This window comes from Papilio machaon, chromosome 14 (genome assembly GCF_912999745.1).
Source record: "Papilio machaon chromosome 14, ilPapMach1.1, whole genome shotgun sequence".
Taxonomy (NCBI): Eukaryota; Metazoa; Arthropoda; class Insecta; order Lepidoptera; family Papilionidae; genus Papilio; species Papilio machaon.
Window position 1 is genome coordinate 5,752,024 of NC_059999.1, and position 25,872 is coordinate 5,777,895.

Genomic DNA, 25,872 nt, shown 5'->3' on the forward strand with positions numbered 1-25,872 from the left:
AATGTCAAACAAATGGGTGACAAAACTTGTCTTTAAATGTTTATAATCTCATACAATTTTTGTCGATGCCGTTACGAAGCAGCGAGTCGCAAGTATTCGTGCTAGGGTCTCGAATTATTCGGTACTTCATCGAGAAGATATCAAGTTTGTAAAATTTTAGTTTTAAGTGATATTTATAAATATTTAGTAGTAGGTACTTTGTGAAGGCACTCGCACTCTGTGCTGTGGCTTTAGCGTTAGCTGACAAGCTTCATGTGAACATCTGACTCTTGTCGAGGAATTGGAACTTGGTCGAAATAAAAGAGCTTGATAAAAAAAGTTTATTTATTCCTGTACAAATATTCCATAGAGAAATTCTTTTTTTTTTTTATAAGCCAAACCATGATTACATACAAAGTAACGCAGACAAGGCAACCTCAAAAAATATCAATCAAAATATATGTTTTTTTTTATTTTTGCAGTTTAACTTTTGCAAAACACATCTGCCAATTTTTTTTTTAATGAGATACGCAAAAATTACGTTATTTTTATTATATTTAAAGGAGAAATAAAACTGCTGAATAATTTTTTAACTATATTAAAAAAAAATAGAATAAACTTATAAAAAAAATCTTATATAATGAGATAAATAAATAAAATACAGTTCGTTTGCCTTCACGTTAGCACGTGTTTTAATATTGTAATTTACATGTACTGCATGATGAAGTTGTAGAAGCTGGTGACGCGAGCGAAGCCGGATGGGAAGCCGAGCTGGCAGCCATTGCTGGCCACGAACGAACTGATACCGATCTGGGGAGAGAAAATCATCGTTATCATTATTATTTTGTCTTAAAATGTTAAAAATTTAAGAAGAAAGAGTCTTTTCGTAAGCGTAGAGAAATCGCCTTTTCATTACATGTCACCGATCGATCATGAATTCCGCTTATTTGTAATTTGAATTCATTCTAAAAATGACTACGGACGAATGGACGCATTCTAAAATGGGTGGTCTTTATATTATGACTTAGAAACAAGGTAACTTACCAATATATCTCGTCCGTTGTGGTTAACAACGAGCGGACCGCCGGAGTCGCCGCCGCAGATGCCGACACCGCCGGCGCCGCTGGTGCAGATGTTGCTGGGCTGAGCGGTGCTGCCGAACACAGACTGGCACTGCCACACAGTGATCACCTGCAGGGTCACGTGGCTCACGAACGAGTTCACTGATACACCCGCTTGCTCTGTAATTAAACACATCTCGTTAAGTAAAAAAAAACTTTTTATAATTTTTTTTTTGTCTACGAGTACGGTCTGTGGGGCCGACCCACTGTCACATGGCATCCGTCACGGCACTAAATGTGTCTAAAAGTGACGGAGATAAAAATGGATTAAAAAAAACTATAAAACAGTATCTTAACAATACTTTTGAAGAGTTAGATTTGAAATCGTTTTTTGGTTAATTGAAATTTTTGTTCACCATATGTGTAGTGTTGTAGCGAAGTACTACCTATTACATTCCGGGGAAGAATACGCATTTGACACATAACCTCAATATCAGTTTTATAACAATTGTAAGGCCCTTCGTACACAAAGCAACGTAAATTTCCGAAACTAATGGTTGCGCGTTCCATACACACAATGTTGAATTGTCATCTATTAGGTCAGTACAGTCATATCGACTACATGTCAACTGTATGGATTTTGAAATTCTTGAAAATTGCAGCAACTTTTCTCCAGACAATCTTGACAAACAGGTTAGAACGACTGATGATACCTACATAAGACAAAAGTCCGCGACGCACGCTGTGTACGAACCTCTAGGAGGAAGATTTACATTGCCTATTGTACAGAGGGTCTAAATGTAAATAATGTATACTTACGATCATTGGTCTTGCCGTAACCCGCGGCGACGGCCCACTGCCCATTAAACTGGTTCCATAATTCGTTGCTGTCGGGCAACGCGATCGGCTGGATACTGTCTGAAAACCATGTTTTTCACATTAATAACAAAAAAACTTATCGTTATTCATTGCTATATATTATTAATCTCTAAGTAAGTATAGATAAATTAATGATAAATCACTTACTAGATAAAAACACATTAGTTGGTAGTAAGATCATGGCAACATCGTTAAGGAGAGTTCTCGGTACGTATTGTGGGTGCATGATTACGTTAGTTGTGGTAACTCTGGTGCCTCCGTAGAAGAGGTACTGGGAGCCAAGGACTACTGTGAACTGGTTGGCTTGCAGTGAGTGGAACCAGCAGTGGGCAGCTGTCACCAACCGGTTGGAGGAGAGCAGGGAGGCTCCACATGCTGAGGTGCCCGCGTGGTTCCAGAATGTGATCAGTAATCCAGCCTATAAAGATATTTAATAAAATGTAATCAATCTTAGTGCAGGTTTTTACTGCTGGTTAATTATTTTCCTACTTTATACCAAGGTTTCTGCAGTGGAAACTAACCTAAATGTAATTAAATCTTCATTTTTTTAATCTTATAGCCTAATAACCAAAAATATAAAAATTTTGGCCTGGACTTCAACATCATTCAATTATATTATTAGCAACGAAATTACTTCCCTATTTTTCCGTAATATGGCGAAGGTATTATTTTTTTAGGCAATAATTTATGTAATTTTCAACATAAAAAAAAAATGATTTTAGAGATTGTTCGCATCATCAGTTCTACTTAACGATTATATAATGGATGTTTTTGTTCTTTTTAAATATATATGTGTAACAAGCACATGTTTATTAAATAAGTCGTCGCTATCTTAACGATAGTAAATATTTGCACGTGCTGATAATAACCTCTATAGTCTATACTTTAGACTTTCTAGAAAAAATAAATAAAATAAAATTACCAGATATGGAAAACCATTAACAGGTGCAGCTGCACCTCCTACGATCCTGGATCCAACGGAGTCCCCCGACATCCAAGCATCCTCGGTTTCTTTAATCCTCGAGGCAAGAGGAATTCCGACGGATTCATGATAGTTGTCCCATGGGAGTGCCACCGGCTGTCTTGCAGCAGCACCACCCAACAAACACAGAGCGAACAGTAGGGGACCCATCTTTGGACTTTCCAACACAACACTGTACTACCTTATATACATTCTTATTATCGATTCATTATGATAAAAAACATTTACAAAATTATTTAAATCAAAGATTTAATCCCAGATTAATTAATCTAATCTGATTAATTACTAAGAGTGATTTAATTATACAAGTTCAGATTGATTTATCAAATGGTAATGTAAATTCGGACTGAAAATAATTAGATATACGATTTGTAAAGTTTTAATAGCTGTTTATTATCATTTAACATATCAATTGTTTTGTCAATTTTTATCGCGTTTTATTTTACTTTAAAGCAAACGTTAAAAAGACGTGAATTGTGACTTGGTACAATCCCATAAACACGTAAAATAAGATATCGACTTTTTACACAGCATTGACATAAAGAAGTTTTTAAATAACAAAACGTACTCGAAATGTAACCAATCTTTTAATATATAAAAACTTTATTTACTTATTTATTTACATTTCTTGCAATTAAATATTGTTAAAAATATATTCGTATTTCTTACATTGTTTATATTCGTACTTATTAGCTAGAGCTAATAAAAAAAATTCACAGATAAAATTTATTACAGCTCTAGATCTTAGTCTATGACGATTCCTGTGACGTCACTGATCCAGGTCAAGTAACGCTGGACGCGTGTGAAGACGGAGGGCACGTCATCACTGCAGCCGCCTGCGCCAACGAACGAAGCCACCCCGATCTAATTGTTAATAATACGTACAAGAGGTCAATTTAATTTGGTTTTCTGTTCTTAAACGTTAATGAAAATATATGCACGCATAATATAAGTACACATTATACTTACCAAAATAGTTTCTTCAGTTGCATTATAGACGATTGTTAAAGGACCTCCATTATCGCCCTGAAAATATTTAAATTTTCCAACATCTTTAATTGATTAACTAATAATCTAAGGCCTTTAGATATGAATATCACTGTTCATAGAGGAAAGGGGAGAAGAAAAAATAAATGAATCAGAAATATGACAAGTATGATATTTGAAGTGACATAACACAAACCATGCCCTCACTAGTCTGTCGTAGACCAGGCCTTAGACTTCCAGGGTTGCTATCCATCTATGGGTTGCAGCTATATCAGACGTTGTTCCACAAAAAATCCTAACGCACTTTATTCATCGTCAGCCATGGCCTCAATTATACGGACAGATTCGCTAGAGGGCTCGCAGTGACAGACCATGGTCTATACTTACTTACTCCACTCTCGCCAGCAGTATCTGGGCCAATCGGGATCCTGTACGATGCCTGGTCTATAGATGAGCTGACTAACCTTACAAGTGCCGGCCAATCCGCTGTACCCGCAGACAGTGTTGGCCGGCAGCTGGCCGAAGTAGGACGTGTTGCAAAGTGGGTCCGTCATCACCGTCATCAGCTTCTCACGAAGCGTTGGCGATACGAACGTCACACCTGGAGTGGTAGATAGTATGTTTTTTTAACAAAACTGTACCTAGGTCTAATACTCGTAGTATGTAACTAGTTTTCAGCTCATACATATCCTATGTATCCTATCCTAGTCCATGAGCGAGCAAAAGTCGGTAAAGACGGACTGAAGGAAGTAAATAATTGTATGGAAGATGATATGTGTAAGGGATAGAAGTACGTATACAAGCGCTCGCTCGCGTCTTGTTCAGCGGGGAATTAAAAAATAAGCCTATAATATTTTGGTAATATTTTCGCTACCATCAACTACATTCCCGTCAAAATCGGTCTAACTGTTCCGGAGATTACCCGGAACAAACGCGACCTTGCAGACAGACATACAGACCGATAAAAAATTTAAAATTCGGTTTTTCATAATCAGCTACGCAAATACATCATGTGTAATATGATTGTGTAATGTGATATAAAAATAATGATTTTTTTTACATATTACATACAGACACTCCAATTTAATTAATATGTATAGATTGGTACATGTTATTGACCCTATATACGTGAGAAAAGGAAAGAGATTTGTTATGATATAAGCTATAATTATAGTTAAAATTCACCTTCTGCGGCTATCCCCCAGCCGGAGGCGACAGCGCCCATGCCCGCGAAGTTATACGAAGATATCCTCAGGTACGGCAAACGAACTGTTTCTATTGTCTCTGTAAAGTGTGTAAAATTGTTACCTTTAAATAAAAAGTAGCCTTTAATAATAAAACGTTGTAAATTTAAATTGTATTTTAGAATCAATGCATGTTTACTTATTTATCTGTGGATTAATTTAATTGTGATAATAAATCCGAAAATTAATCCGTATTGCGTATCGTACGTTCGCGCTGCAGATGACCAGATAAAATTCTTTTAATTTTAAATTATTATTGATGTTCTTGATAAATAAAGTTAATCCATAATATTTTTTTTTACCTTTGGCGATTTGTTTGTTTTTGTTTTAAGAAGTATCTAGAATATTCGAGTCATATCACAAAGCCTGAGAAAGGTATATTTTAGGAGAACGTTCAATATTTTTTTTATCTTGTAACAGAAGCATAACGATACAAAAGTTCAATAATTAGACTTGTTGATGAAAAAAATAATAATAGGGACACGCAATACTTTTGCCCATTTAAAAAAAATGAAATAACTTTAGAACTCTTTATTGTTTCGAATGCCACCGTTCGTTTTCCCCTTATAAGTAAGGTTATGATAAAACCAGTCACCGGTGAGTTGTATAGTATTGGCGAGCTTGAGAAGTGCAATGTCATTAGCGAAGGTGTCAGGCACGAAGTCAGGATGCGGTATCACTTCTGCTATGTTCACAATGCGGCGCCCGTTCTCGTAGCGGTCGTACAGGGAGTGCGCGCCGAGTACCGCCTGCAGTACGTACGATTAACACTCTTAAAACATATGTCTTATATATCAGTTTAGATATCGTTGCAAAACGTTGTAGTTGGAAGTATTACTGTTTTTTTTAAATATATTTTTGAAGATAGAACTTAGGGTAGCCAAATTTTTCTCAGTGACAACCGTTTGGCTCTTACTCAACTTACTGCCTCAATTGAAAATCCAACCCTAAGTTCACGTAGTCAAATATTTTATAAGTGATACTTAGATGTGTCCTGTCCCGCTACCTGTACATTGTCGACTTGTTGGTCGTTGTGGAAGCAGCAATGCGCGGCGGTGAGCACCCACTCTGCATGCACCAGCGCGCCGCCGCAGAAGCCTTGCTCGCCGTTCACACCAACACGCAATAACAGAGCTACCTACACCGTTCGATTGTTTAATCATACAACTATTTGTATAAAATACTAACAGTCACCTGCAACTTCGTCAGCGCAAAAAAGTAAATACCTTCCCATCATTTTTGTCGAAATCGGTACAACGGTTTTGGAGATTACCCAAAACAAATGCGGTTTTGTGGACACACATTCACACAAAAATTTTAAAAATAGTTTTTTCGTTATCAACACATTTACATTACGTGTACGATTTTTTTTTCTCAATATTATATACATTAGTCGGTTTAGATAATAATATAATACATGTTGTTTTTGTGATCCAGTCTCTACTATTGCAATGGTTTCTTAAATTCAGATCTTATCTAGACTAGACTATTCCTTCCGAATCTTAACGACTCCCACTCTTTCTTTTGCTCTACATTTTTATAGTCTTTTTTACCACACACACCCGTCTTACACAAAACGATACATCTTTAGAATCTTGTGGTCATGGCAAATGTGATTGCTAGTCACAATAAAAAATTATAATTTAACTTACTTGAAATGGTCTGGAATTAGCTTCACTTATAATCCCGCCTATCATCCTTGCATTTTTCTTCGTAACACAATTACCTTCTGAACAATCATCTGTTGCACTAAAGGTTACTAATAAAGAAAATACCACCAACTTTGCAAACATCTTAACAGATTTATAACAAGTTTAGTTATAAACTGTATTTGAAATATCTAAAAAATGTTAGAGAGTGTGAGAAACTTACTTTTTTATCTTGATTTGTGATAATATTATTGATTATCTATAGAGGTAAATCGTACACGTAAATAGGAACGTCATCTCCGTGTCGATGGATAAGATAGACATTTTTTACGTAGGTATGTAAAATTATTTCTCTATTTCACTTTACAATTTAGACTCGGACTTTTATATATTTTATTTTGCAAATTAATAATCTATTAGTTGTAATAATTACTTATAATCATCCAATGGCCAGTATTTTTATTTAATTTTCATAGAGCTGAATTTGATTTTTTTAGAACACCATTTTAGTGAAAACTGAAACTATCCATCTTTTAAATTTCGAGTTATTTTGTCAAAATACAAATTTATAAGAGTTTTTAACAGTTCCAAATTCTGAGATACTAACCAAATTATTACTAAGATGACGCAAAAAAATGATTTTTATTTTTCTGCGTTTAGCTACCTTAAGTTTAGTTAATAACATGCACGAAACAAAGTACACATTTGTAGGTGTAAATGTTATTTTTTGCTGAAGTTAAAGAGCCAATGCGACCTATATAGTGGAAGTTTTAAAAGCCTCTCCTGAAAAGTTGTCAATTTGCACATTATCCCTTGGGCCATCGATTTATCTATCGGTAAACCTTACATCTGAATTAAAACGTTAATTGTTTAATTAATCAATAACATTAAGAATTTTTCGTTCAGGGACAAAATAAAAATACAAATTTATTTTGAAAACATCATTTATTATATTTTCCTCAAAAAAAGTAATTTTTTTTAAATAAAAATATTTAAACATAGGCATATATACGCGATGTAAAGCAATGCGGTGGGATAAAGATATTTAATAAATCCAGGTCTCCGAGACAAGCACTAGGCACTAGGTCCCGGAAGGTGCTGAGGGACCACCGCACGCAAACGCGCTCTATACAATAAAAATACGTTAACCGAACTAAAAATGTGTGATCGTTAAATCTAATAAAAGTGAACTTTTTAGTCAAAAAATACTTAAAAAGAAAGTCTATTAAAAACAATATTGGCAGTAAATAGTCAAAGAATTGAAATAATGTAGTTTAAAGAGTTATCAAAGCGCATTGGAGGCTATAAAGCATTACTTACAAGATATACCAAAAACACTCTGAAATCGCCGCCTCACAATAATCTAAACGCTATAATGTTCAATCTAAAGGAGAAATTTTTATGATAAAAATTTTATTTAAATGCGACATTTAAGCGAAGAGCGACTTCAGAGTGAGGGAAAGTACACTTTATATCAAGAAATTAATACTAAATACGGTTACGTAAGTCAAATTACAAACGTCAATATTTCACTCCGTCAGAGTAATGTCAAAGTTAATGTCACTGGATGTTTTATAAATGCGGTTACATTATGTTGTGTGTATGAGCTCGACTAAGACTGGACTCACTCAGATATCTTTGTCTATTGTTAATACAATAAAGTCTAGAAAGTTATACATTGTAAGGTTGAACGTCATACATTTCTAGTTCAAATGAATTTACATTATATAATTCTATGTCAATTACATACATATATATGTATACATATATATATTTATAAATAATTATACGTATATAATATCAATCTGAATTTAAACGTTAAAACTCGTTTCATTCATAAATAGCATCGCATTTAAAATATGTACTTTATAATTTTTTTTTTAATTTAATTTAATATTAATTCAATAACGAAAAGAATAATTTTCCATGTCACAACAACTACACTTAGGGGGGTGGGGGGCGTGGCTTGCGCACGCGCACGCACAATAAATACAGAGGGGTGGGGGGGGGCGCAGACACACAAACGTGGAACAGTCTTAAATAACGTTACATTTGTACGCAACAAAAATAATATAATAAGAAATATGTGTTCGAGTGAAGGCGGCCGCTGGGACACAATTTCGTCATTAGCAAAGCTTACTGCGGCAAGCGTCGTGAGAAATGTACGCAGTCCGAGCGCAGTCCGAGCGCAGTCTGAGCGCAGTCCGAGCGCAGTCTGAGCGCAGTCCGAGCGCAGTCTGAGCGCAGTCCGAGCGCAGTCTGAGCGCCGGCGGGATGCGGCTAATGCGAAACGTGGCGTAGTCCGCTCAGCTGTACACAATATACATATTGTATTGTATTGTATTGTAATGCTAAATAATATATACAAAATAGATAAAAAACGATTTAAGACTTATCAACCATATTGTTATTGAAAATTGTAATTTCCTTCGATTTAGTTAACTGGTGCATTTAATAATCTGAACAGTTAGAAATGCAAGCTATTATGACCCTTTTAAGTTCTAAGATAAAAACTTAATTTATTAGGATTATAAAAATAACAGTAATCAATCTAGATTATATTATTTAACCGATAAGCTATAGGACAGATATTGTTTATTAATATTGACAAAAATTACAAAAAAATGGTTACTAATGAAATCTTACTAATATTATTATAAATGCGAAAGTTCAGATGGATGGATGTTTGTTTGAAGGTATCTCCAGAACGGCTCAACGGATCATGATGAAATTTGGCATAGATGTAGAACATACTCTGGATTAACACATAGGCTACTTATTAAGTTTTTTTTTTTTTTTTGATTCCGGGCAGACAGAGTCGCGGGCGACAGCTATTAATAATAAAAAAAAAAATGATCTTTAGTCTACAAAATATTTAAAGAACAGAATTTTAAGTTTCATAAAAGTTCTTGGATTTAATTTCTCAACATTTAAAATTTTTACCGAATAAAAAAAAAACACTCACAGACGAATTGATAACATTATTAGAACTCATTTTTGAAGTCGGTTAATAAAGACAGAAATTACTTTCAACATTTTCATATAAACTATTACAGTAATAATTGCAATAACTAGAAAACAACTTCAAAAGTGCAACAGTTATTATGTTTGCATATTTTCTTATTTAAATAAGAAAATTGAACATAGTTCAATAAATTGATATCACAAGAAATTAACTCATAGAGTCACCAATCGCGTATTACCTTTGCTGAAACAATACAAAACATGTTTCTCTGAAAGCAGTGAGAGAAATAGCAATATTTTGTATACATGTTTCGGCAGTGAAAACACAGTTTGGTATGACAAGCAATTCAAGCATGATTAAAAAGCTTCAATTTATAATCTATCATGCTATTTGATGAAGAAATGCAAGCTTTTAATGTCATCGGAACAAATAAAACATGAAAATAGAGTAGCTACCTACAAAACTAACTTTAAAGGGTATTTTTATTAATTTTAAATTATGTTTGAAAGATAAAGCAAACTTAAAATATTAAAACAAAATACAACAAATGTAAAACAAACAAAAGTCCAACAAAACACAGATATATAAAGATGTATATATTTTCTATTATGAATATAATAATAATGAATATATATTTATGTATTATATTCAACTACATAATATATATTTTAAAATGTAAACAAGTTTTAAAAACTTAAATATTTATAACATTCGATACGAACAAAAATAAAAATAAATTATCTTATCTGTAATCCTTTAATCAAAAATTGTATTTTTGATTTAATTGTCGCGTATATCTATGAATACTTTAGTGATAAATAAAAAAAATATTACTAATGTATAAGTTATGTACAAAAAAAACATAACAAATCAAAAATTCTGTCCCTAGATTATTAGATGGCAACCCTAAAAATTGACAATGATTGCTGGCAATTCACTGTAGATATATTATGGTAACAATAAATGTGCTGATTGTGTTAAACATGCAATGTTTCATGCAATCATGCAACTTTCATGCATTATTATGATTGTATGTAAAATGATGAAGCAAAGTAATGAAAGAGTTTAATTACTGTTTTAAATAAATAAATAAAAATAAAATATTAAATATCTGGGCATCATTTGTAAGACAAAATAAACAACGTAAGAGAAGAAAAATAAATACAGAAGTAAACATTAAAGTGGAATTACAAAGAATAGAAAGAGATATGATTAAATAGTAAGTTAAAAAAAGGATCGTAATTAGGATAGATCTTTACGATACACAGGAAACAATGGATATGAGAGAGAAGAAAAAAGAACAGAAGAAAGGAGATAATCACCAAAAGTGAGTTGGTTAAAGAGAAAGTGAGTGGGCGGGAGGGGCGAGGGGGGTGTAAGAGTGTGTGTTTGAGACTGACTTGCGCATGCAATGGTCTAGGGTGAGTAGAAGAATGTGAGCGTTTGCACTGACTTCTTCTTGAGCGTGAAGAAGGAGCGGCGCTTGGGCTCGGCGGAGGGCGCGGGCAGCGTGTGCGAGCGCGGCGTGGGCGCGGCCAGGCGGGCCGACAGCGCGCCCAGCCACGCCGACATCTCCGCCTCGTCGTGCGCCTGCAGCAGGAACTCCGCGCCGCTGCCCAGTCTGCGCACACATACATGTACACCTCTGCACTTCATACTTATGACAACATTATTGAAGAACATATTAAAACTAATCTCAAATAAATATGAATGTCATTTGAATCATCTCAACTGTAATAGGGAAATTTTAAAGACAAAATTCTGAACGAAATTGCTGACAAGCACGTCTTCATCACTATTTTGAAGAGGCGTATCATGTGTTGGATCTTCAGTACTCTGATTACACAAAATTATGACACTTTATTTAGGTACAACTAGTAGTACATTATGTATATGTCATACAAGTGGTGTATATCGTAGTTGTGTGGATGTGTGAGCTGACCTGAGCCGGAAGACGTGCTTCTTCTTGGTGTAGTTGGCGGCGACCTCGACGACGGCGCCGGTGAGGTCGAGCGGCGGCTCCCCGCGCCATGTCTGCTCGGGCGTCGCGCGGAACGACTTCTGGTCCTTGTAGAACGACATGCGCCCGTCCTTCGCCACCGCGTACACCTTGTCCCACGACCTAACAACGAACACCACCTTATTTACTACAAAAAAATATGACATGAGAATTCTATTGTAATAAGTTTATCTATCAACTTACTGTCAATGGCTACATTTTATACTTTATAAAAAATATATATAATGAAAAAATACTTCAGTAAAGTTCAAGCTAAAGATAAAATCCTATTGTATATTCTCAAAAGACATTTTTATACATTAAGAGATAGTTGAAATTTTCATCAAACCGACCTGTTAGAAGCGCGCTTGGTGCCCGACTCCCACTCGTGTTTTCGCATCAGGGTGCCCTCGAAGCCTTCATCTTCGCCGGCGGGGCTCGCACCCTCTGTACAACACCCTCACAATGTAACATAACATACCAACATTTGAAGCCAACAACCGGTGATAAAAGCTACATGTCAATAAGGTGCGTCAATAAAGGAATCATTTCTTTCTTAATACATTCAGTTATTAAAATAAAAAAAGAAATGATTTCTTATTACTTAACTACATTAAAATTAAATATAAATGACAAAATCTTATTTAGATGAAATAATTGAATGTCACGTATGATAGGTTTGATATATTTAGTTATTCTTCGTATGATATATGACAGATGTGTAGGGGCCTTAACCTTTACGTAGACCATACGTTCAAGTATTGGGATACTTGTTACATGCGCAGACAACACAATAGCACACCGAAAGCAAACACTGGTAACTTCATTCGCTAAATATGACTTACATAATTGTTGCTGATGAAATGTTAAATATTACTGGATAACTAAATCGATACTAGTTCAATTTAAAGTTGCCCAAAACGTTTTGTATTTCTACTGGGAAACATTACCCAGTTACTTTTGTAGTGCATTTAAAAGGAATAATATACTCGACTTTATTTGAAATAGAATCCATAGTAAAAAACAACTTATCTAAGATGACTACGTCTTCACAATCTATAAATGTCACTGAATTGAAATATGAAAATTGTTTTTTTTTTCACTCAATCCAACAGCAACAATTCCATCGGCATCAATAATACGGGGGCTGGGAGGGGGGTACCTTCGTCGTCGCTGTGATGTGCTCCGGCAAGCAGCTTCTTAGCGGTGCGCCACCGGAAGCTGCGGAACGGAGACTTGCTGCGCGACCGCGTCTTCGTCTTACCAGATGTCGACGGCGTAGCTGGGGTGGAGCTCGACCCGCCCGCTGCACTCGACACTCCTCCAAGGGGGCGGGGCGATTGGGAGAGGGCGGGGCGATGAGGCAAGGGATGGACAATGGTGTAACGAACGGTAGAAAATTATGTAATTGCAGGATATTTTCGAATGATCAAAACCAATAGAATGATGGCGCCACGATGGCAAAGTAATTTGATCGTTGATGATTTTAAAAATATTTAATTGGGTACGGATATGGCGAGGTGGAAGGGTAAGGGGTAGGAATAAAAAGAAAAAGAAAAAACTTCAAAGCAACATAAAAACAAACTGCGGCGCGTAAAAAACAAAAGCATCGACATGCTAATTCTTATCTCTACAAAAAATTATAATAATAACGAAAATGGCAGGTAAACACATGGTTATTAATGAGTTAACATGCAACTCATGTGTAATGATTAAGTTATTAACACACCTGTTTAGTAGAAACGGTGTAAATGTTAAGTCGAAAATGTTAATTGACTAGAAATATCGTACTTTAAATTAACTAGTGACTAGAACATTATAGGATACGAAATTAATTACCCTTCTCTGAATAATCTAAAACTTGATTCATGTTTCGACTCAACATAAAACCGTAGCAAGTTATCTACGTATTGGTATACTTACTGGAGAGTCGTGCAGGTTTAGCGGGCGTCGGTTTCGACGTGGAGGGGCGGGGAAGGTCCTGGGCGGGCGGAGGCGAAGGCGTGGACGTAGGCGAGGGCGGGGCCTCGGGTTCGGGGGCGGGGCTACTGGCGTCTGCATGCGTACATCTACGTGCTAGGTTACGTCTAAACACTACGTGCATACATGCTACGTTACTTGCTACATGCTACGACTATCTATGCGTAACTTGAATTTATCATACTAAAATACCATAAATGTCACAACTTTTTTTTAAATCAACCATCGTAAAAAAAGTTACGCATAAAAAGTTTAATTATTACTTAATAATACAAGACAAATATATTATTAGAGAGTTATGACTTGTCTATTACAATATCATTTTTTTTTTTATTTTATAATTATCTAAACCTTCGGTTTATAAGATAGGGTAATATTTGAACAAGTGATACAATAATGTTACTCAGCAGTTTTTGAACTATAATTCAGTATTGTGATTCGCGAGTTACATTTTCCCCATGTTACGGTCAACTATATTGTATAGAGTAGCTCTGAATTTTTCCTACATATGAACTACACTGATGCATTGAACATTTCCCCGTGTTAGTCAATGACATGGATATTAAAAATGACAAATAAATAAATAAACAGTTAAGCCATGAACACATACGTAAATAATAAATAAATACATAAAACACTTAGAAAGCCATGCGATAAAGAAAACTTTGTATTCACAGACAAGAAATTTAATCAGGAATACCTACCTTTATACAGAGAGCGTTGGAAACAGAAGACTTGAAGCTTGACTCACATTTTGATGAGTTTTTAGCTTCGACTTTAGCTTGAATGATCCAGTTATTGTCTAGACTTGACTTAGAATATTTTCTTCCGGTTCTTATAAATTAAACGTTTTATAAATTCTTTCGTCAAGTCCAAACTTAAAAGAGATAAAGCGTGTGCTTGTCGAAGTATCCCAAAGACAGAGACAGTGTAGACAGACAGTATAGACAAGAATATATCAAACCTTCACCGTGATTAGCTTTATATATTTATACAAGAAATAATATATAGATAAGTTACATAGGTGATATAGCCAGACATTTGAACATGACTTGCGAGCGATTCACCACAGCATTGGGTATAAAATATACTTAAAAATATATATGAAACATAAAAAGTGTAATTTTATACCCAAACCTTAAAGAAAATGGAATGAATGATCAGTCCGTTGGTAACGGACACCTTCACCTATGTAAAATAAGAAATATGATTCGTGTAATACTGAATTCGTGCAACGATAAATAAAATCAGTGCAATACGTCCCCGACTACTTATAATCCTACAAAAATAAAAATCAACCTAATCTTCCAAAGCTTACGAGGTGTGTAAATAAAACAAAACTACCCTTCAAGTGTAGGCGTTACGTCAGAGCGCGGTGTTACCCGACTAAATGAAGACGACACCCCCTATTAACTATGGTAATAAAGCTCATGCGCACAGCCGGGTATCGTAACATCGGTAGTATAATAAGCGCTCTCATTACCTGGCTGGGAATGCGGTCGCTCTTGGGCCTTCTCAGCCGCTTTAGTGGACGTTCTCCTTACGACTACGCGAGTGCATGTGTGGACAACACATTGGTCATTAACGCCCCTCTATCACACGCCCTCTCGCACAACAAACGAAATACAACGAACACGAACCCCTCGGAACCCCCAATTTTGAAAAACATAATTTCCACTAAACACATTCGATTTATAAAACTGTGTAGTGAAAGCAGTGGTTTAGTATTTAATGCCTTAGTGCCATCAGTTCGTACGTTCGTTTGTCGGCTGAGTAAGCAAAATATAGTTTCTTAAATAAACATGTAAAGCGGCAAGCGATGCCGTAAGACCTTTTGTCTCTATCGCTGTGCGAAAAGTGCCAAGTCTTTATTCATATAATTGTCCTCACAGTTTTTTTACGTAACATATTGAGTTTATTATGTTATGCAATCCGCAATACATCGGCTATTCGGTGAAATTTAATAAGAAATGTTTGTTATAATAATTGGATAGAAACATTTTACAGTGCTAAAATAGGTATTTAAGACATGCTAGTGAGGTACAAACTGTGAGTTACGAGTGAAGTTAATTATTAAATAAAATTAAGTGGGTTCGAGACATTGCAATCATAACAATGTAATTAAAATTAGTACTAGTGGTAACTACTCTAAATCTTTCTTTGTAACTGGAGGGGATAATTACAAATGTATAGAAACATTCAAAACACGTTCTCTGAGTAAGGATAAAGATTAACTTAAGATTAATTAATTGAATTATAGTATAATGCAAACCGGACACAAGACAAGTTTTCTATATCAAAAAAACTTTTTAATAAAAATAATGCCTAACTTTCTGTCTAAAAATACTTTTATATTGTAAAAACACGTATTTTTATTTTCAGAGTAGGTACATGTTTCCAAAAGATTTCAGTTTTTAGGTAGGTTGCAACTTTTATGCTTAGATTAAACATGCGAGTTGTAGGGAATTCGAATTTAAAACATGAAAGCAAAGACACACAAAGTTTAGTGGTACAAGGAAAACTTGTCTATTGTCGTGTGAGCAACGTAGTGTTGGTGTGTGAGATGTGTGAGGTGTGTGAGGTGTATGAGGCTTGTTGTCTCACCGTGCGGCTGCGGCGCGTCCACAGTCTCGCTGGCGCGCTGCTGCGCCTCCAGCTCGGCGCGTGCAGCCTCCGCCGCGGCCGCCGCCTCGCGCTCCACTCGCTCGCGCTCCGCAGCCTCCGCCGCCTCCTGCCGCCTCTTCATCTCCTTCACTTCGAACTGCACCACAACAAGTGTGTTACATACAGTCAACCATTACATATTTTGAAAGGAAATCATTATTTTTTGTACGAGATCAAAGAAATTGTCTCGGCCTTTAAGATAACGTAATATTTTCTAAGGGACAAACAAAAACATATTTTTCAAAGGGATAAATGAAACTTCAAAATAACCTGAAAATCACAAGTCTGACAGATTAGAGTTAGTTCTTTCTTATAATTTTTAATAACGCTTTTTCTTCATGCAAATGTTTAAATTTTCTATGAATTTTTAAATGATTTATGTAGTGTTTTTTGTTCGAAAAGAAAACAGAGAGAAGCACTTACAAAGTCAAGTGGGCTTCATATAAATAATTAACCGTGGGTTTCTGAGACCAAAGTGTCCTTTTAAAACATATTGTTTTATCTGTTTTATCAAAGACTAGCTGTCGCTCGCAACTCCGTTCGCGCGGAATAAAAAAAAAGTCTATGTTCTATATCCATGCCAAATTTCTAATCATATCCGTTGAAACATTCTGGAGATACCTTCAAACAAATATCCATCCATCTAAACTTTCGCATTTATAATATTAGTAACAGGGATGACGTTATGTTTTATATACAGATTTTGATCTCAGAAACCTACCATTAAATACTTAGTATTTAGATATCAAAGAATATAAACATAAAGCCTTTATAAGATAGCATTAAAGATAATAATCTACAAGTACAAAAGATTAAAAAAAAATTGTTATTAGAAAGTTTTGGTAATTTCATACTCATGCAATTAGTATTATTATTACGTTAGTAGTTATTATTACGTTAGCAAAGCATAGGAGTTGATTGTAGAACATTCTTGACTTTTGTCTCAGGTTCAATTTAAAAACAAATTACAATAAATAATATGGTAATTTGTTACATTTATATCAATAAATAAAGTAACTGAAAATAAATACTTATAAAAAAAATATACAAGTTTGAATACATGTTCGCAAACCGAGTATTCCTTCACCCATCGTCTTTCGTATTAATAATTATTAGTCGTGCAATTAAAAGCATTTCATGCATCACATGCAAAATACCAACAACCAAACTTACACAATCCAAGTAGTTATAGTACCATGCACCCTCCGGGAAAAGAAGTTTCCTCGTTTGGAAGAGAAGCAACAGGGAAGAGGACAAAGGAATATGTTTCACTTCTCTAGGTAAATCATTTACAGTTTTACTATGAGAACTCAGCCCCGGCAATGATAGCACTGCAATTTCGCTCTTATCACTATCATCAGAAAGCCTAATTTTCTTCGATATCTTGCTAATTATACGTTTAATGCTGCCAGATTTAGAAGATACCGTACTATTATGTCTGATCAAAGATACATTCGGATATACTAATTGATAGGATAATCTCTCCCAAAGTATAAAATCTATACACGATAATCGAATGTCTGGTTTTTCATATGTAAATGGATATTCAAAGAAAACTGAGCTATATATCTCTGGAGATAGAGGTGATTTTAGTGGTGTCATCGGTGGACTACTTATTTCTGATATAGTAGATAGACTATTATTAGTAACAACTGACCATAGAAACGAGTCGTTCTTAGACGCCTCGTTATTTTGATAATTCACGTGCAATTTTAGCTTCAACTTTTCAGATATTTGATATTTTCCTGTATTTCTTATAATATCTTCGACCACATCGCCTACTGGTCGTATGTTTGTGGGCGCTACTTCGAGTGTTTGTTGGGTGTTCTTGTGGGAGACGGATGGAGGTTGGTATAGGAAGGTGGATTCATCACATTTATCCCAAGGTCGTGCAATAGGCCACAGTGTCGCACCTTTCAGTTCAAGCTATGTGTTGAATTAGAAAAATTAATTAGATAAAAATCAAAACTATAACCACCAAGCAATATGTGCAAAGCTTATCAATCCATCTAAGTACTACTTTACATATTAATTTAATAAAAAAAATGAAATTGTGCTTTACTACAAAGCGTACTAAAGTAAAATATTGATGCAATAAAGTCGAAATTAAAGAAACATTCAATTAGATTTTTTTATAAATTTTTAATAAGTCCATGTGAAGAGTTGTAAATTATTTATAAGTAAAAATAATTACTGCATCAATATATAGATTTTTTCATGATTATGTTTATAACACCCGTGAGTGGCAAGCGAACTGTATACTGTATATTGTGAAATGTGTGATCAGTATGGAGCAGTGAGTGTCCTGTGAGCAGTGTTGAGCAGTGAGTGTCGTGTGCTGAGTGTTGAGCATTGAGTTTCGTGTGGTGAGTGTTGAGCAGTGAGTGTCGTGTGCTGAGTGTTGAGCATTGAGTTTCGTGTGGTGAGTGTTGAGCAGTGAGTGTCGTGTGCTGAGTGTTGAGCATTGAGTGTTGTGTGATGAGTGTTGAGCATTGAGTGTCGTGTGATGAGTGTTGAGCAATGAGTGTCGTGTGGTGAGTGTCGTGTGGTGAGTGTGAGTGTCGTGTGATGAGTATTGAGCAGTAAGCGGCAAGCTGCACGTGTTGTCTTACGGTGGTGAGTCGCTGCAGGGCGGAGAAGCGGTCCTCCTGCGCGGCGGCGGACTTCTCGAAGGCCTCGTGCTTCTTGATGAGGCTCTCAACCTCGTCGATGGTGTGTCCGAGCTCCTGAGACATGAGGTACGGTTCCTGCGCGATCAGCCACGCCTCCGCCACCGCCGCGTCGCGAGCGAACTGGTACACCTCCAGAACTGCACACATAAACATCACTTATTCATTCAAATTCTTTTTTAATACGATTAACAGACAAAGTTCCTATACAACAGTGCCGAAAAGTCCTTTCGGCGGCTTGCAACTTAGTTACTATAGGAAAATTTGTCTAAATAAGTAAAAACTTGTTTACCATGAATTAGATAATATATTAAATAAAAAGCATACATGCCTCTAATAAATAGTTACACTTGAGGGTTTAACCGACCACTTTATTCTTTAATTAGTCACTAAGGGAGGTTATTAGTGTATATTTAAGAAACTATTAATAGACTCTTACGCTATTAAGAGCAACGGTAAAGACCACGACAGCCCTTTCAATGTAAACAATAACAATTCTAGTAGCAGTAGTACTAACTGAGCTGTAAGTTCTCCCAGCGCTCCTCCCAGCGACGCAGCAGGGCGTTGCGCTGGTTGTTGAGCTGTTGCAGCTTGTCCTTGATGTCTGCAGAGGCGTAGTGCTGTCGGCCCAGCAGCTCGCGCCCCAGAGATATACATGCCGCGAAGTTGTCCTCGCGAGTCTCGATCTCCGCCTTCAGCGACTGGTGATTATTCATCAGGAGTTCTACTCCGCTAACGTCTCTGTAAAACGATGGTCAGTCAATTTTTAATTGAAAAATATAGCGATTAAGATTTTTTATACAATAAAGTTAACAATAATTAGTCACTAGTGCAGAGCGTCTATGACGCAGTTGTTAATCGCTTGACCGAACCGCACCGTAATCTAAAACGTCTAGGTTCGATCCGAGCCATATACCATGTACAAATAACTAAATTGAGTAATCTTAACTATACTAACATAGTTATAAGTATTATTTTCACTAACAATGTATGGACTTATAATGGTCTGAATTAAATGATTTTTATTTTATTTTATTTATTTTGAGCCCCAAGGGGCATATAATGAGCTGATGACGACGAGTCACTAGTTTTTATAATAATTCAAACAACTAAGCAACACATGGCGTAAATAGAGGAAATGACACAATTAATGTCGCATACATTTAAATTTATACATAGACAAAAGGAGCTGAAAAAATTGAATTTATGTATTATTATAACATATAAAGTGTTAATCGCCGACCTGGGTTTCTCTCCTGTGTTCATCTGTCGCACGACGTCGTCCATCCAGAGCGCGAGTGTCCGCACCTGGCTGAGGAAGCGGTAGAGATCGTCTGCGTCCTCGAGCTTGGCGCGACGTGCGGCGCACGCGGCCTGCAGCGCCGCCCACGCCTCGCGCACCTCCGCCTCCCGCCGCGTTATCTCCAGCGCCTTGTCGCCTGCGTACGACGCGCCCAGTCGAGAACATTCGCTGCTGATCGCCTCCACCTGCACAACAATCACTTCACTATGTATACTTGTACGCCGCCAAACAATGGCAACACTTCTCGTGCTCTCCACTGATGAGAGTCTATCTATTGTTCTCAATTTTACAGTCAGTTTTAACATCGATAATGTTAGGAGATGGAACATGGTCTTCGAAATACATGACAACATTAATGAGTAAAAGTTGGAATTATAGTGAGACGGTGGACATAATTGAGTCAGTGACCTGTTGCTGCAGCGTGCTGAGATCCTGCATGAAGTTGTGGTGCTTGCGCTGCAGCGCGCCCACGCTGATGGCGTCGCGGCCCAGCTCGTCGCTGACGCCGCGTGCCTTCTCGCTTACGCGCTGCAGAGTGTCCTTGCAGTCGTGGAAGTACTTGTGGAGTTCCCGCGACGCCGCCAACATCTGTAAACACATACCGCAAGGTTAAATACGAATATAGATGGCGCTGTAACAAGTTGTAAAAATAAAAATTTTCGTAAACAAAATTACTATATGCCGAACTCAGACCATCTACACTTAGAGCTCTTTTAACGTCTCTGAGGGTGAGTTTGATTTTTTTGCGGGTTGTCAAAATTCTCTTTGTGTGACCTGTGTTCTGGTCTCGATGAGTTCGAGCAGGTCCTGCCAGGTCTCCTTGAGGCCCTCCTTCCACTGGGCGATGGTGGCGTTGTCCGAGTGGCCCATGGCTATCATCTGGTCGGCGATGCGCTCCGCAGTCGCCACACGTTCCGAGCCCACCGCCTGCGTCTCGCGCGCAAACTCCTTGAACCGTTCCCAAAGTAACTGAAACAAACATTGGAGGTTTTACAGTAGAGTCAGCATAAATCTGTTTGTTTGCAAAGCCACGTTTGTTCCGGATAAACTCCAGAAAGGCTGGATCGATTTTTAACTATACATAATGAAATAAAAATATCGATATTGTATCTCAAAAGCGATTAACCAGTATAAGATGAAACTCACGGTAACGTGGTCGTAGTCCTGTCCGAGCTCCTGCGAGCTGGCGACGAGCTCGCGCTCTGTGATCCACTGCTCGAGGTCGTCCACTTCGCGCGACAGCTGGAACAGACGCAGCGCCTCGTCCAGCTTGGCGCGTCTCTCTCCCGCCAGGTCCTTCAGCCCCGCGTACAGCTTGTCCACCTGAGACTGCTTCACCGAGATCTGCTCGCTGTACACACATACAATATTTTAAAAAAAATACTAGGCTAATAAATTTTTACTAATATATAATTTAAGAGACGATAAAAATTACAAATAATATTATCTATATTAGTGATTCATGATCATGCTTGATTATAATATGTGGTAGATCTTTGTAACTTGTAACTCAAAGGCTTCCCTCAGAATTTAAAGACACATTTTCTAAATGCAAGGTGCAGCAAGTAAATAATGATTTCTTTTGTCTAGTTATTATTAAATAAGAAATAGTACGAAGGTTACCTGAGCGGGTGTTCCTCGCTGGTGAGCTGGCGCACGGTCTCACCGAGCTGACGGATAGTTTGCGCGTAGTCGTCGACCGCCTGCTCTAGGATCTCGTGCTTCTTCATCAGGTTCTGCGCCGAGATCTCGTCCTTGCCGCGGTCCTCAACCATCATGTATAACTCCTGCTCGCTCATCCACGCTTCCGCCTCATTCGCATCGAACAGATACTGCTGAGCCTTCTCCCATTGTGACAAGTTGTTCTTACGGTTCTCGATGGCATCTAGAAGTATTTTTATTAAATCAATCAACTTTATACTTAAATTTAAATATAAGGATGTTAGTGATTTTTACCTTTAAGTTCTTGCCACCGCGCAGTCAACTCATCGATGAGCTGCTTGAACTCGGGCGAGGCCTCGTGCTCCTCGTCGATCAGCTTCTGTCCATTGGAGATGACGGTCAGTATCCTGGGCTCGTGGTTGTCCGTCTCCGTCTTGAGAGACTGGTTCTTCTTCTGTAGCATCTGTACGTTGAACAGCGAGTGGCCGAAGTCCGAGTTCATAGCCAGAGGCATCTTTTCGTGGATCCATAACTTCTCATCCTCGACGTCGCGACGGAACTGGAATGCTTCCTTCTTCTTGGCCAGTTGTCTTTGACGCTCCAGTAGCGGAGCTTTGAGCTGCTCGAATCTCTGTTCAACGGTTTTCTTCTTCTCCTTGATCTCCTCCATCTTGTCGGGGACGGTCTTCTGCAAGTACTCAGCCTGGGTCTCTAGCTCGGTGACCTGCTTCGCCTTGACGGCCATCTGAGTCTCGATCATCTGTTGCTTCTGCATGAGAATATTGACAGACGTCAGATCAGTGCCGGTATCGGTGTTCTCGATCTGCTTTTCGAGCTCGTTCATCCAGGAGTCAATGTCGTCGCAGGTCTGGTGCAGGAGCACCTCGCGGTTGGCGTCGAACAGCCGCTCTCCTTTCTCCTTAGTCGAAGTTTGGAGGTTCTCGAACTGGTCTTGCAGCTCGTGCATCTTCGGAGAAATAACTTCAACGAACTCGGGCTTCTGTTTCATGAGTTCCTCGGCGGCATTCTGCACCGCGAACAGACGCTCCTTGTTGGCCGCGATCTCCGCCTCGAAGGCCTGATGCCGCGTCCACTTGGAATGGATAGTCTTTGCCGAGCGGTAAGTGTCGTCCTGCGCCGTGAGATTCTTCTCCTGCACCCATTCCCCGAGCTCGTCGCAGTCCTGGAGGAACTGGTGCAGCTGCAGCTGGTCTTGCAACTTCTCCATCTGCTGCAGGGCCTTCTCCCTATTGGCACTGCGCCTGGCATCGATGTTCTCGGCCTTGCGCTGGATCTTGTCCGCATCGAAATGTCTCTCCTCGACGAGCCGGTTTGCGAACTGGACGACAGAGTTGATCTTGTCGTCATTGGCTTCCATCGTGGTGAGGAATGCTTCATGTTCTTTAATCATGTTCTCGGCTTGTTCCAAGTTGGTCGGCGGTTCAGTCTTCGCTAGCCTTTAACAATACACAGTTAATTAATATCATTTCCTGTTGACGTTGAATTGTAGTATGGTAGAGTTATGTTCAGTAAGTTTGGTGTGTACCTGTGCTCCTGGTGCGCGAGCAGTACCTCCGCCTGACGAGCGTCGCGCTGCAGCAGCTGCAGCTCGAGGCTCTGGGCCAGCAGCTGCTGACGGTTCTCCCACATCTGCTGGAGCTCTGCCCAACCCTCACGCAGCGCCTTCAGCCGCTCACGCAGGAACATGTACTGAGGATCATCTTGCGTCGACGGCTCCTGCGAACAGTACATCAGTACTCATGATACATCGTAAAAACTAAGTTTGGAATTTGAATAATACAGAATGATGAATCATCAATTGATTAAATAAGACTATCAATTGATTAATATTTTATGAGTCAGTCAGTACTTACGGCGGTGATCTTCTCTCCGTACTCCATCATCTTGGCGTACTCGTCTTTGTAGTTGTCGATCTCCTCCTTGATGGTCTGGTGCTGAGACAACAGCTTCTCAGCCTCCGACAAAGATGACGGTATATCTAAAAAATGGTAAATATTTGAATATAACTTGTCCCGCTTTGATAAACTCTTACATATTGTAATTTATTTGCTTGTAGCACCATTAATTTAAATATTTTTTACGTACCTTTCGATGCGACATCTGTCTGTGTCTTGGTGAGCCAGGCCTGGAAGTGGTCGACGGAGCGCAGGAAGCGGTGCAGGTCTCCCGCCTCCTCCAGCTTCGAGTCGCGCTCCTTCAGCTGTTATACAAACGATATTAACATCATCGTATTTAATTAGCTGAGCAGTGATTTTTTTATTATTTTTATACCAATTAAAAAAAAATAGAATAAAAGCGGTATTGAAATGGCGGCAGGTCACAGGGTTAATATGCGATTCACAAATTTCCCTCAAAATAAAGGAGAAAATTTACAAAACCATCGTAAGACCTGTCAAGATGAAGAGATGATGAAGACGGATGAAAAGAGACTACATGTGGTGGAAATGCGAATGTTAAGATGGATGTGTGGAGTAACAAGAGTGGATAAGATAAGAAAAGAGTATATTAGAGGAAGTCTGAAAGTAGCACTGGTAGGAGAAAAATTAAGAAGTAAAAGGTTAGCGTGGTATGGACATGTTATGAGGAGGGAAGAATCGCATGTGGCAAAGAGAACGTTAAGTATGAGTGTGGAGGTACACCGGTAGAGGTAGGCCTAGGAAGAGATGGATAGATTGCGTGAAAAGTGACTTGATCAAGAAGGGGGCGACAATGGTAGACTTGGTGCATCGACCCTACGTAAGGGGGAAAAAGTCAAGGAGATGATGATGATGATCAATTACCATGTGCGTTAGTTGCTCCCAGTTGTCGTTGATGTGTGCGATGCGATCTCGTATAAGCTGCGCTTCCTCAGGGTGTGTGCCCTCAATGGCGCTGGCCTCCGCCTCCAGAGAGGCGATACGCGCCTGTATCGCCGCCAGGTCGCGCTCCATGCCTGACAATCGCCGCTGCAGGGTCATCACACCTAGAACGAACAGTTGTTGGTTAGTTTTTTTAAGGCATACTTGAGTGATCGTGTACAAGGTACTCGAGAAAAGTCTTAACGCTGCGTTTATCTAATGATGAAGCCTACATGGCGTTTATACTGTTGTAAGTAAGCTATAGTAGTAATTTTTACCGTTAAGGTCCATCTCGAGGTTGTCGGTCTGCTGCAGAATGCGCTTCTTGTCCTCGATCCAGGAGACGGTCTCACGGCACTCAATGTGGAATGTCTGCACGCCCTGTGCCGCCTTCAACTCATCCTTCTTAGCCTCCGCCTGTACCACGAATAGAAAAATTCACCCTTTTTAATAAAGGAATACCTCAAAAAAAAATATAATGTTGAAGCAATTTAGTTAATATTATTCTTGTAGATACATCAACTAGTAAACAAAACTACTTAAAACAAAGTATTAAGTGTCTACTAATCATTTACCATTTAAAAAGGAGTAAAGGCATCAAAATTTAAAAAAAAATCGATCATTCATACGTAAAAGACAATAATGGTGGACAATTAAAATGTTATTGTCTAATCAAGATGTCAATGACAATTTCAAGAGACCGTGCTTTGCTATGTTATATGGCAGTAGCATATGATGACGTCACCTTCTCCCGCAGGGTGCTCCAGGCGTGGTTGAGTGCAGCCTGTCGCTCCTGTATGCGCGGCGCCTGCGGGTGCTCCACATGGATCAGCTGCCGCGCCAGCTGGTTCACCACGGCCACGCGGGACGCGTTCGCGTTCATCTCCTTGTCGAAACCGTCATATCTGTGCACCAAAGTTATATATAGTACCGTCAATTTACCAACGAAAATGATAAACAAAAAGGCAAAATTTCATAAGACAAAATGCAT

The 25,872-nt window shown here is 38.2% G+C and overlaps 3 protein-coding genes across 3 annotated transcripts in view; all 3 read right to left on the reverse strand.

The window, feature by feature from the left end:
* Positions 1-617: 617 nt before the first annotated feature.
* On the reverse strand, positions 618-3,071 carry LOC106713954 (collagenase). The gene is made up of 5 exons (XM_014506865.2): positions 2,842-3,071; positions 2,067-2,337; positions 1,860-1,958; positions 1,024-1,220; positions 618-789 (listed from the first exon to the last, which is right to left on the reverse strand). The coding sequence occupies exons 1-5, from the start codon at positions 3,049-3,051 to the stop codon at positions 685-687; spliced, it is 882 nt and encodes a 293-aa protein (XP_014362351.2). The 5' UTR covers positions 3,052-3,071; the 3' UTR covers positions 618-684.
* A 566-nt stretch (positions 3,072-3,637) lies between these two features.
* Positions 3,638-7,004, reverse strand: LOC106713955 (brachyurin). Its single transcript, XM_045680978.1, has 7 exons — positions 6,785-7,004; positions 6,139-6,270; positions 5,728-5,881; positions 5,074-5,172; positions 4,353-4,489; positions 3,871-3,927; positions 3,638-3,765 (listed from the first exon to the last, which is right to left on the reverse strand). Exons 1-7 carry the CDS (start codon positions 6,923-6,925, stop codon positions 3,646-3,648), a joined length of 840 nt encoding a protein of 279 aa, XP_045536934.1. The 5' UTR covers positions 6,926-7,004; the 3' UTR covers positions 3,638-3,645.
* Positions 7,005-11,147: 4,143 nt separating this feature from the next.
* LOC106713938 (spectrin beta chain) overlaps positions 11,148-25,872 on the reverse strand; it is a 54,656-nt gene continuing 39,931 nt past the window's right edge. Inside the window, exons 18-38 of the mRNA XM_045680903.1 lie at positions 25,627-25,786; positions 25,160-25,298; positions 24,825-25,006; positions 24,130-24,244; positions 23,898-24,022; positions 23,570-23,760; positions 22,318-23,480; positions 21,985-22,246; positions 21,508-21,712; positions 21,136-21,330; positions 20,770-20,949; positions 20,302-20,546; positions 19,576-19,799; positions 19,002-19,198; positions 16,330-16,486; positions 15,209-15,271; positions 13,669-13,800; positions 12,908-13,051; positions 12,099-12,192; positions 11,689-11,868; positions 11,148-11,367 (exon numbers count right to left, since the gene is read on the reverse strand). Coding sequence (XP_045536859.1) covers positions 11,163-11,367; positions 11,689-11,868; positions 12,099-12,192; positions 12,908-13,051; positions 13,669-13,800; positions 15,209-15,271; positions 16,330-16,486; positions 19,002-19,198; positions 19,576-19,799; positions 20,302-20,546; positions 20,770-20,949; positions 21,136-21,330; positions 21,508-21,712; positions 21,985-22,246; positions 22,318-23,480; positions 23,570-23,760; positions 23,898-24,022; positions 24,130-24,244; positions 24,825-25,006; positions 25,160-25,298; positions 25,627-25,786 — 4,558 coding nt within the window. The 3' untranslated portion in view covers positions 11,148-11,162. The remainder of the gene's footprint in view (positions 11,368-11,688; positions 11,869-12,098; positions 12,193-12,907; positions 13,052-13,668; positions 13,801-15,208; positions 15,272-16,329; positions 16,487-19,001; positions 19,199-19,575; positions 19,800-20,301; positions 20,547-20,769; positions 20,950-21,135; positions 21,331-21,507; positions 21,713-21,984; positions 22,247-22,317; positions 23,481-23,569; positions 23,761-23,897; positions 24,023-24,129; positions 24,245-24,824; positions 25,007-25,159; positions 25,299-25,626; positions 25,787-25,872) is intronic.